Source organism: Dreissena polymorpha, chromosome 4 (genome assembly GCF_020536995.1).
Source record: "Dreissena polymorpha isolate Duluth1 chromosome 4, UMN_Dpol_1.0, whole genome shotgun sequence".
Lineage (NCBI taxonomy): Eukaryota > Metazoa > Mollusca > Bivalvia > Myida > Dreissenidae > Dreissena > Dreissena polymorpha.
In genome coordinates, this window is record NC_068358.1 from 82,706,079 (window position 1) to 82,718,846 (window position 12,768).

General features: G+C 34.6%; 1 protein-coding gene and 1 long non-coding RNA gene across 8 annotated transcripts in view; one reads left to right on the top strand and one right to left on the bottom strand.

Annotated features, from left to right (window-relative positions):
- Positions 1-12,768, top strand: part of LOC127877645 (uncharacterized) — a 76,694-nt gene that overhangs the window by 17,424 nt on the left and 46,502 nt on the right. The gene's annotated exons all lie outside the window — the stretch shown is intronic.
- Positions 414-12,768, bottom strand: part of LOC127877618 (leucine-rich repeat-containing protein 49-like) — a 104,808-nt gene continuing 92,453 nt past the window's right edge. For all 7 annotated transcript variants that reach the window (XM_052423677.1, XM_052423675.1, XM_052423672.1 and 4 more), the window contains 2 exons: positions 7,414-7,549; positions 414-6,202 (listed from right to left, as the gene is read on the bottom strand). In XM_052423677.1, coding sequence (XP_052279637.1) covers positions 6,002-6,202; positions 7,414-7,549 — 337 coding nt within the window. In that variant the 3' untranslated portion in view covers positions 414-6,001. The remainder of the gene's footprint in view (positions 6,203-7,413; positions 7,550-12,768) is intronic.

Below are 12,768 nucleotides of genomic sequence, written 5' to 3' on the forward strand. Positions count from 1 at the left end.
AAATTTAAAATCCCTTCATTTCAACTACTGTTATGATCTCTGCATCTTTTTATTTGTTCAGGTCTTTGAATATTTATAATTATTTTGATCCCTGCATTTGTACAACTGTTTCTCTGCATTTTTATATCTGTTGAGATGTTTGGATATTAATACTTAGTTTGATCCTGGCATTTTTACAACTGTTATGTTCTCTGCATCTTTATATCTGACGAGATATTTTGATATTTATAATTATTTTAATTTCTGCATTTTTTACAACTGTTATGATCCTGAAAATTTCAGAACTGTCATGATCCCTGCACTTTTAGAACTTGCCAGTTGGACTACTTGATTCCAGTAATGCACACACCCTCTTTAAAATAATATGCCTATCTAAACAATAATTAACCCTATAGACACACAAATCAAGAGAGAAAAATGTCTTTGTTTCTTTATTGTCATGGACAAGAATAAATAACATAACATAATACATCAATAAATAAATACTATAATTGAACAAAACTTGCATCAATTGTGTACAGCACTAGGGTGAATTAAATTAAAAGTATGCAGTATGCAATGTTATAAAGAAGTGCAAAACAATTTTCTAGGAACAAAAGTAAACATAAATTACCAATTTTAACATAAAAAGTAAAATACACTTGTTACTTAACACTTTTCTTGGAACTGAATTTTGAATGAACAAGTGGGCCAAAGGCCCTAAGGGTCTCACCTGAGACTGCAAGAAACTTTGCTGTGCTTAGCAGGAAGTGTTCAAAAGGTTTTGGAATAAACTTATAATGAAAACTTCCCCAATACATGCAATTTTTTTTGTAACAATTCAAAAGCATTATCAAAATGAGTCGAGATATATACAATATTGTAACGTTCTGAACAAGTTTTGCAATGAGAAGGTAAAAATGTGACTCAAAATGGTTTTACAATAATGAAAACTGCCCCACCGCATGGCTGCCATGTTTTTCAGCCGACAATAGCCATATCTCACTCCATGGTGTAATCCTTAGAACTGAAGTACAGCAAGAAGGTTGTGCAAAAAAATGACTTCTAGAAAGTTCACAAGCTTTTACTATAATTGCAACTAGTGACCTAGTTTTTGACCCAACATAACCCAGTTTCAAACTCATCTGAGATGTCAAATGTTTTTGAGCAAGTTTCATGGAGATTGGGCAATCTAAAGTGTTATCAAGCTATTTAAAATTTGACCTTATAATCTGGTTTTTGACCTCACATTGTCAGTTTCAAACTAGGCAAAGAAATCATGGGGACAAATGTTCTAATAAAGATTCATACATATAGGGCAATAAATGGGGCCTATAGAGTGCTCACAAGATAAAAATGGAAAAAAGGCGACCACAAAAGCTCAAAATTTGCACTTTGTGCTCAGGTAAGCTAAAATGTATATATATGTAAATTGATAACCATTTCATATAAAAATATCCAAGATTTTAGACTTGTGACAAAAATTTAAACATGGTGATACTTGGTTACAAAAAGATTAATGTTTTTTTTTACCTCTTACTCACAAATCCAACAAACTTAATTATTGTGTAGTACATACAAATTATGACATGTAAAACAAAATATTTAAATCAAACAGTTACTATATATTTTTCAATCATCATTGATCTATAAGATTGTAATGGAATGAAAAAACACAATCACCCAAACTGAAGCAAAATTATTCTATAAATAAATAATGAATTAATTACCCAACTTAGTCAGTACACATTATGTTAAACATAGCTGTGCCACAGTAGAAAATTAAAACAAAACAAACAATAAAATATCACAATAAAGAAATAGGATAGTATAGGTAATTTATTTTGCCATTCAAGTCCTTAAAAAATTTTTTTTATTGAATCATTATGAAAACACTCCTTGTCCAAATAAGTAGGCACCAAAGTTTATATGTGTAATGAAAGATTGTCAAAAACTTCTGTTACAATACAAATAAAAACAAGAAACCGTCGGAGACGGGTGATGCTCCCCAAAGTTTTTTTTTCCACAATATTGCACTATATATTCAGATAAAAGGAAACGTCTTGAGGGCACAGTAGTTGGGGGGACAATAATTTTTTTATAGAAAATTTCCAAGGGCCATAACTCTGTGAAAAATCATCCAACCAGAACCCGCTGATAATATGCACATCTCCTCTTGGTAGTAAAGCTTCCCGTAAAGTTTAATTGAATTCTGGTCATTATTTGCTGAGAAATAGCCCGGACAAGAATTGCACTATATGTAGAGTTAATGGAAAATTTCAAAGGGCCATAACTCTGTGAAAAATCATCCGACCAGAACTGGCTGATATTATGCACATCTCCTCTAAGTAGTGAAGCTTCCCATAAAGTTTCATTGAAAGCCAGTCATTAATTGCTGAGAAATAGCCCGGACAAAAAATTTGCACGGACGGACACACGGATGGACGGACAGACGAAGCGGCGACTATATGCTCCCCCCAATTTTTTTTGGGGGAGCATAAAAATAAGAGCTCAGATACTATCAAAACAAAGATTAACACAGCAATAATAGTGCAAAAGCTTCTGAAATTTGAACATCTAATAGCAGTGATACAATAATTTCTAATCTTTGTACACAGGCCTCAAATGTATTGGTGCATGTCTATCTCTTTAAAATCTATTTAAAACTGGATATCAGCAATTTAAATTTGCTTCTGGACTGATAATAACAGAACCAAGCCAAAAACTAAGAGTATACCTGTGCACAGTCAACGAAAAAATGTAATACATTTAGAAATTGGCAAAAAGGCTCAAACGTTACAAGCAATTTGATTAGTCAATATTTTGAGTTGAGACTATGTGTTAGAGAAAGCGCTTTTGTAGTTATGGGACCCGTGCAGGGCTTTGGGCCTATGAAATAGGCAAGGGGCCAAATTGGTTGTGTAAAGCCTGGTTTGTTCACCAATAATGCACAAGAAGCACTATATTGTTGATTAACAGCACTATTTATCCATGGATAGACGCTATCAGAACACAGCATTGTTCTGAACATATGTTTTATGAACAAAAGAGCCACACATCTTTAGATTAAAAAAATACTACTCTGATATCAATCCATAATTTGTTACAAAACAATGGATTAGAATATGCCTTTTATATCACATAAAATGAGCATAAAATATAATTCAGTAAAGTTTATCTATGAATTGTATTACTATGTTGTATTATTGTAATAAATTACAGCCTGCTCAGGTATAATGTTTGTGATCAGCAAAACAAGGTTCATGCATCCTACTCGTATAAATCAAACTGCTGCTAATAGGGGTATTCCACTACGACCCGATTCCCCACGATTTGTCCCGATTTCAAATATTTTGAGGTCGGAGACATTCGTAAATCAATTGGCGAAGGTCCTAACTCATTCGTAGCTAGTCGCGGGTGAGTCGTGAGCTCCTAAAAAATAGCGGCCAGTTTTTAAATGTGTTTAAATTTGACCAAGACCTCCAAGACTGAATTTAATCGCAGTTGACTCGTAACAGTGTCGTAGTACGTTCTTGGGCGTCATAATGGAGTCTTAGGTAATTCGTGACTCAATCGGGGAATCGGTGATCACGTGATCTGTCTACGAATCATTTACGACTTTGTCAAGAATCTCAAGAGTTCACCCCGATTGAGTTGCGAGCCCGCTTAGATTCTCACGATTTAGTTACAAAACAGTTACGATTTTGTAAAGAATGATAAAGAAATAATATTTTTCCATCATGTTTTGTTGTCGAATAACCCACAGTAAGAAGTATAGATGCGTAGGAATTAAATCACGAATGCGGAGCACGAGTGCTTTGATAACACGAATCTATACTCCTTACTGTGGGTTATTCGACAACAAGCCATCATAGAAAAATATTATTTCTATTCTTACACGATTCTGATTGACTTGCTTCAAGCTGTTGGACGTGAACTATATTTTTCAATACTCCGCCCTTCTTAGTACAAAGTTCACTATTTAGTGGTGTCATTGAATTGTACAAACATTTGATGTCGTTTTCATTCATAAATATTTTGCAAATTACATCACTTTCATTGAGAACAACACTCATAGAAACTAAATGACGCCACATGTGTTAATTCTTCTGAAAAGCTGACATGCTATAAATGTTTTCTTAATTACGTTTCTTAACAAACAAATTCTTAGCAGGCGTGGTCATGCCACTTATCACCAAATATACAATTTGTTGTTTCATTACATTTATATACGTGCTACATTTTTTACATTTCTTTAAGATCGGGATTTAAGCATGTGCATTTTATTGCAATATTTTCTTTATTTATTCGGAACTATTTTTGAAACATTGAGCTCCGCCCATAATTTATTGAAGAATAACCAACACTTTATTTCCTTATTTGTCTATAGAAAACAAGTCGCGTGCCGTGTTAGAATCAATACCAGTAGATATTGGTGCCGTATTCATGGGTGCGTTCGGTGAGGTTCTAGCTTAGTCGTGACCGATCTGCATCGTTCGTAGTACAGTCGCAGTTGATTCGTACACATCGTAGTGAAGTCCCGACCCTATTCTTAAGACTTCAACCGAACCCCACGATTCGTCGTAACTCAATCGTACCACTGTCGTAACTGAATCGAAAACTGTCACGAGTCTTCCCGATTCAATAAATGTGAGAAATCGCAGCGAATCGTGGGCTTGTTTTCGTAGTGGAATAGGGCCATATAGTAACCTGTCATGGGACAGGGTGGTATATGAATATAAATAGATCCTAATTCCTGGCTTCTGTCTACAAATATCCGTGACAGACCCTTGTAACATGTCAAATGAAAATTCTGAGTACTGATTAATGCTTTGAATACATAAATAATCATGACTAAAAGGACCCCTGATTAACAACTTATATGAAACTGAGCAGCACTCTTGGACATGTGAGTATTGTCCCAGGGATGACACTTTCCCCTTTTATGGTAATTTTCGTGTTAAGTTTGTCTCTTCAAAGTGAAAATTAAGTCTTGGTGCTAAGTGTTTAGCAAAGGGGGACTTCACAGGCTAATCAGGGACAACACGCTGCGCACATAAAATAAGCCAATTTTCCAGAGCTCTCCTCAATTTAATTTACTATCATGATTCCATTTTACAGAACATAACAATTAAAGTAACTTGTCTATGAAGCACACTCATAATATATATGTTTTTAATCCTGTTCAGATGTATTCAAAAGACAATGTCTAAAAATATTATTGTTTCATTCAGTAAATGCCAGGAAGCTAGTGCTATTTCGTCTCAATGATCTTTCTAAAAAGTAGTAAAAGATTAACTGTCTTGAAGCATTTTTTTTTAGTTTTTAAAGACAAACAACTTAGCTGTTTATTAATTATAAAGCACATGCAACACATAGCAGTTTCAGCCAATTATTGAAAGACCAAGGGGCAATACTCTGTTAGTTGAAACATAATCTTATAAAAGTAGACATTTACACTTTTGTCTACTTCTTAGATTATAATAGAGACCAAACAGACACACAGTTAGATTTTATCTAGAAACCCACACCAGACTTAACATAACTGATCCAAAAAAAAACAGTGCCAAAACTAACATATTTGTTCATTTTGCTATGGCAAGGCTTACAGATAAGCACAGTTTTGATAACATACAAAATTTGAAAACAAAACTATTTTTCTGGAAAAAATAGGCTAGATTTATTTAAAACAAAATCTATCTTGACGTTAACATGGCAGACTACCAGTTTTATCTGAATTGTGTCAGAAGGCGGCTTTCTCCAGCAACAGCATTATGTAGCCATTGTTGTCTGATTCAGAAAACTTCATGTATGAAATTCTCTTAAGACTGGATGTTTCCTGCTTGGGCAGCACAACAATCTAAACCGGAATAGACTGGTACCCACCCAGCCACTTCCTGTTCCCTGGTACTCACCCAGCCACTTCCTGTAAACTACCAATAGAGTGGTCACATGGCACACATCAAAGTACCAGCACAGACGCTCAATTTGAAAATAAGTTTTTCAACACATGTGGCTGCTGTTAGGTCTTTTCCAAGTCTTCCAGGCATTTCTTCATGTATGATTGTGTATCACTCATGTCTGACATGGCTGAATATACCATCTCGTAAAATATCTGAGGCCAAATTTTTATGAGTTCATTCCGCTTTCTGTCTGTGAATATGGCCTCTTTAGTCATTTCATTCACATAACTCCGAGCAAAACTCCTCTTTGCTTGCATTTCCTGAAAAACACAATACCCTGAATTTCATAATGAAAGTGTAAACAAGAGATATGTTTGTCAGAAACACAATGCCCCCTACTGCGCTACTTTAAAGCCATATAATGGACCTCTGACCTTGAAGGATGACCTTGACCTTTCACCACTCAAAATGGGCAGCTCCATGAGATACACATGCATGCCAAATATCAAGTTGCTTATTAAATTTTCAATATTTCAAAAGTTATTGCAAAACTTTAACCAAGGTTAATGTTTGGTGACAGACACACACACACATACAATGACAGACAGACAGGCCAAAAACAATATACCCACGATCATTTGATCCGGGGGCATAAAAAATACTTTTGTATTGCTTAAAGTAATCAAAAAATTCTCAGTAATATAGGACACAACTTAAAAGAACATCACTAAAACTGGTAGATGATCACCGATGGTGCAATTTGTAAATGTATGATTTAGTTGAACACATGGAAACAAGAAATTGAGCAAATAATTCTGTGCCTGATCAACAGACCTGAACAATAATATTGACCATACATCGACCTTATATTGGAGCAGAATGATGTGACAATGTTCATCTTTATCATAGCCTGCATATAAGTTTTCAGATTTAGATAATTAGTGTCCAAGATCTAAAAGGATCAATAACACATCACTGATGCAGAATGATCTGACAATATGTGCACATCCACCATAATATTATACCGCATATAAATTGTAATCAAAATCAGATAATTTTAATTCCTGAGATCTTGTGCTGAAAGGTAAAACTTGAGCGCATTATATTGGATCAATAGTGTTTATAATAAATATATATATATATATATATATATATATATATAAGCAGTGCCTTGTTTTCAACTTTATCCAGTGCCCTATTTCATGGCTTTGCTAGTTATTTAGCATCCTCAAAAAATCAATATGCAAAATGTTTAGCTTTGTTCTTGAAAAATGGGGCTTAATGCATGGGCGTGAAGGGTTGCCCCAGATTAACCTGGCGGTCAAAACAGGCTTATCAGGGAAGACTCATACCACTTTTATATTATTTTTCATTTAAAGGAAGTCTCTACTTAGCAAAATCTAATTAAGACAGTTAGTGACATCCCTTATTAGCCTATGTGCATTGAGAGGCTAATCTGGGACAAAACTTTAAGAATATTCATTAAGCTCCATTTTCCTAGAGCGAGACTCGTCTTGAAACACTGACTTACCTGAGTCTTGGCTCCGTCCGTTTGGTAAGTGAGGCCTGCCCGCCCAACAAACTCCCCCTGAACCTTGTCCAGCTTCATAGAGCCATCAAGGATCTTGCGTGACTTCTCTTCACTCATGGTGGCCAGCTGCTTCCTTCTGAAACATCCGAGCAACTGAGCTTTAGGCATGAGCGTAAAGTATTGTCGCAGATAAGCCTGTGCAGTCTGCACAGGCAAATCAGGGATGACACCTTCCAATTAAGCTGGCTCCTGGTTTAGAACAGACTTCTTTTTAAGGAAAAGAAAGAAAAGGAGATATAATATCAAAACAGTTTTTTTTGGTTGATATTGGTGTCAAACCCATTTAAAGAAAGATAGATACAATATTAAAACAATATTCTCCTCGTTGATTGATAATCAAACCTCCAGATAGAATGGGAGATACATGGGAAATACTTGATGGAGATGAAACTGAATAAAGTATAGGAAACAAGGAACTTCAGGGTGGAGATAAGTGATAAACATAACAAACTGAGAGACAAACAACACAATAAAATGCAGGTTTTCAATACTTAACTTATTGATTTAATTTAAATAATTGTGCAATCTCAAGTTTAATCTGCCTGTCTATCTTCAACTCATTCTGAATGGCTGTTTTATGCTGCCCACTTGCCATACTCAAATCTATTTCCAGGATTACCAATTCACCTAGCCAGAATTTAATACTAGAATTTTTCTCCAGACAAAAATGGTATCTGAAAAGCAGTCTGGTGGGGAAAAGATTTCCAGAAAATGTCATAAAAGCTTAAGATTAAGATTTGCATTTTGTTTAGACAAGACATTTCTTGAAAGGGGTGATTGTTTAAACATGAAACTTAGGGAGCCCATGAAGTAAGTAAGGGCAGCCCAATTATGGCAACCCTTAACCCTGCAGGGCAGAGTGATCTTTGATAGATTTTTCACCCCTGTAACAACAAGTTTTTTTTAAACATTAAAACCTCTTCACACTGTATGCTGTCAAATAAAACAAGTTGTAATTATCATGCTATATACATTCTAATTCACCATCTGTATAATAACAACAGCCCAAAGTGAGTCATTTAGCGACTATTACTCTATCTCTATGAAAGGATACTTTTTTCATCAATTCCATCTGAGCCACCCACTAAGTAAATGAACTATGAATGTGCGTAATTAGTGTCATCCTAGATAAGCCTGTGCAGTCTGCACAAGCTTGTTAGGGACAACATTTTCCACATAGACAAGATTTTCAATTAGAAGGGACTTCCTTTAAACGAAACATTTCATAAAAGCAAAATTGTTGCCCTGATAAGCCTATGCAGACTTCACAGGCTAATCTGTTTTTTAAGAAACATGCATAAGGCCTGGTTTTCTAACAGCACAGTCATACTGTGAGTGTGTACATAACAATCACGACCAAACCTCATGCTTAACAAATTAAAAAACAATCAAGTTCCTACCAAAACTTTAAATATTTCCAACAGATAATACAAGACAACAGATACATACGCTCCATTGACAACATTCTGATTGGTTGGCACAGTAACAAACTTAAATCCGGGTTTTTCAGCTGTCACCATCTCCTTCACAAAGTCAGAATTCTGTTCAACAAGATTCCAGTGGTCCTCAGCCTTCCCCTGACCACTACCCATACGTTTAAACACTGCACAAACCAGACAAGTCTTTCACTAATTATAATGTTAAACCCATTTGAAAATCTAGTCTTAACTCTTATTCATGATCAGGATCAATTTCACGTCTGGATCTTGTTCAAGTTTAATCCATTTCGGAATCAATAATTAATGAGTATAAGCAATCCACAAAATGTTAAATTGTTGACACAGTCACATCCTTCTGTCAATATCATAAAAATTGCTGCTAGTTTATTATATCATTTGTATTGACACCTTAAATTCTTTTCTTAAGAAACTATCAAATATCATATCAGAATGAACTGCTTTTGAAGAGATCTGATTAATTGCCTCTCTTTATGTTCATGATGAATGACAATTCATCATAATCCTGAAATTGTATCGCTTATGACATGGCAACTGACTGCTAAACACATTCACAAAAACCACTCATTGAAAATTATACTTATTGGTTACAATATGGTTTACAATTTAAATAGGGAACATTAATTGATAACCATGTTTGGTCTAACAAAAGTCGTAAATACTTGTTTGATTGCACAGGTTAACTAGCCTTCTTTTGCTCTCTGTATTTACCAATTGTGTATCGATACTAATATATTATACAATAAACACACTTGATGATTATATCAATTGTGCGGCACAATGTATTATAACAAGGACAGTAGTGGGGCTATAATCTTTACAAAAACTGGGCTTTAATTTCTAGCATGGCCATTGTAGACTCAATCACTGTTTAGTAAATCTATCAGGGTTTAAAAAACCTTGACTATTTACCATCTGTTAGGCTATAAATGCTCCATTAAGCCATTTAATTCCATTGTTTGGAAGACTTAAAGACTAAGACTTGTAGATGTGTTTAAAACCTATGCATGGTCAACCATGCTGGTTGTAGTAATTTGTTTGAAGCCACTCAATGGACTACCTAATGTGCCATTATCAACCATAACCATTTCAGAGAAAACCATTGAACCGCTGTCCTATCTGTTCAGTCCTTAGGGAAATATCAACTCTTTGTCATTACCCATGTGCAAGAAGGATTATCACACAATATGACTTTCTGAATTTGTAACCCCCAATTTCCATAACAAAGTCCCCACTGTAAGGTTGCTTTGTAATCAATAACCAGATTTAAATAAGGAGATTACTTCTTTAATCATGCGCTGAGCTATTTTTTAAGTATATCATATTTATTTCAATATCTATGCCTTTTGCTTAAATGGATTGAAACTTCAAAAAGTCTCTCATAAACACAAATGGACCAGGTTTCCGATGCTTTCATTTAAATACTTTGGATAGAACAAATTTAAGTTTAATGTGCATCCAATTCAAACACATTCAAATATCACTTTATTTCCAATTTGACTCACAATTGCAGATGAACGCTATTATCTCAAGAATGTGAAGTAAACACTTGCTATCAGTTTAATGGAATTCTTTTGGAACATCTGTAATATCTCCACAAATAATTTACTTGGATGAGCTTTAACCACTAGATTGTAAATATGATCAAGCATGATTATCAGTACACAATGTATCCAATATCCTAGCTACAACATATAACAGCCAGATAATCATGACCTACAAACATTTTTGAATCTACATGAAAGGTTTAACTATACAAGAGGGCGAAGAGGGCGGCGGTTAAGCACTCACCTGATTTAAACAAACACAAATTGTCAAAACCTAGACCTGATGACCTAATTTTGACCCCAAGTAACCCAGTTCATACCTTGACCTAGATCAACATTCAGACAAAGTTTCATCATGGTAGGGTTATAAATGCGGTCCCTAGAGGGGTGACAAGTTTTTTTTAATAGATCTGACATGCTGACCTTGTTTCTAGATGCTTGTGAACTAGAATCAAACTCGGTCTAGATATTGTCAAGATAAACATCAAGTCATAAATGTGGCCTCTAGTGTGATGAAAAGGTTTTATTTATCTTTGAACTGGTCGCTTTGTTTTTTGACAAACATTACCAAGAATCAAACTCAACCTAGATATTTCAAAAATAAACATTTTGACATTCTGACAATATTTCATGATTGAGTCATAATTGGGTCTCTTGAATGGTTACAATGTATCCTGAGATACATCCTCAGAACCTTTTTTACGTGCATTACCCAGTTTCAAACTTGTTATAGATATTGTCAAGATAAACATTCTGACCAAGTTTCATCCAAATTAAAAGAAAAATATAGCCTCAAGAGTGTTAGTGAGCAAATCAGTTGTTGACACACAGCGCATGAACCCAAATACAGGATGACATCAATAACTTATCATGAGCACTTTCTACTCATGTCAACTCACAATTCTATTGATAGGTAGGAATAATAGTACCTTTAAACAAGAGCTGTGTTTGTGAAACACAATGCCCCCTACTGCGCTTTGAAGCCATATATTTGACCTTTGACCTTGAAGGAAGACCTTGACCTTTCACCACTCAAAATGTGCAGCTCCATGAGAAACATGCAAAATATCAAGTTGCTATCTTCAATATTGCAAAAATTATGAGCAAGGTTAAAGTTTTGGGACAGACAGACAGACACACACATACAATGACAGACAGACAGGCCAAAAACAATATACCCATGATCATTCGATTCAGGGGAGGGGGGGGGGCATAAAAATAAATTATATTTGACAGCACCAGTACTTAAATGTCTTCTTGCGTAGGTAAATTGGACAAACTGAATGGAAAAACTTTGTACATTGCTATACTATTATACTATTTAAGGAACATAGATTTTAGACTCTGCAGATTGTATGTATAAAGTATATTAAAATATTACCTTTATATTTATAATCAAGCAAATTCACAAACCTACCAACAATGCATTCCAATGCCAAAAATGTCTGATCCCATTATAACGTTCACATAAAAATGTGAATACCATACTTTAATTCCGAATGACTTGTGAGGACATTTCAATGAAGAGTTCACAGGTCTACCAAAAAAAAGACACCCAGTGTGATGTGTGCATCATGCACTCAGGATTGTTAATAAGTGAAGTTATGTTTAATACATTGAATTTATTTATTTCCATACAAGTATTGAGTATGTTATGTTTTACACAAGTATCTAGCATGCTATGATCTGTACTGTACACGTTTTCAGTATGCTATGTTCTATACAAGTATTGAGATTTCAAAGTTCTGTTCAAGTATTGAGTATGATATGTTCTCTAAAAGTATTGGGTATTCAATATTTTGTACAAGTATTGGGTATGCTTTGTTCTCTACAAGTATTGATTATTCAATGTTCTGTACAAGTAATGAGTATGCTATGTTTCCTACAAGTATTGAGTATTCAATGTTTTGTACAAGTATTGAGTATGCTATGTTCTGTCCAAGTATTGAGTATGCTATGTTTTCTACAAGTATTGAGTATGCTATGTTCTGTACAAGTATTGAGTATGCTATGTTCTGTACAAGTATTGAGTATTCAATGTTCTGTACAAGTATTGCGTATACTATGTTCTGTACAAGTATTGAGTATGCTATGTCCTGTACAAGTATTGAGTATTCAATGTTCTGTACAAGTATTGAGTATGCTATGTTCTGTACAAGTATTGAGTATGCTATGTTCTGTACAAGTATTGAGTATTCAATATTCTGTACAAGTATTGAGTATGCTATGTTCTCAGTATTGAGAAATCCAGGTTCTGTACAAGTATTGAGTATGCTATGTTCTGTACAAGT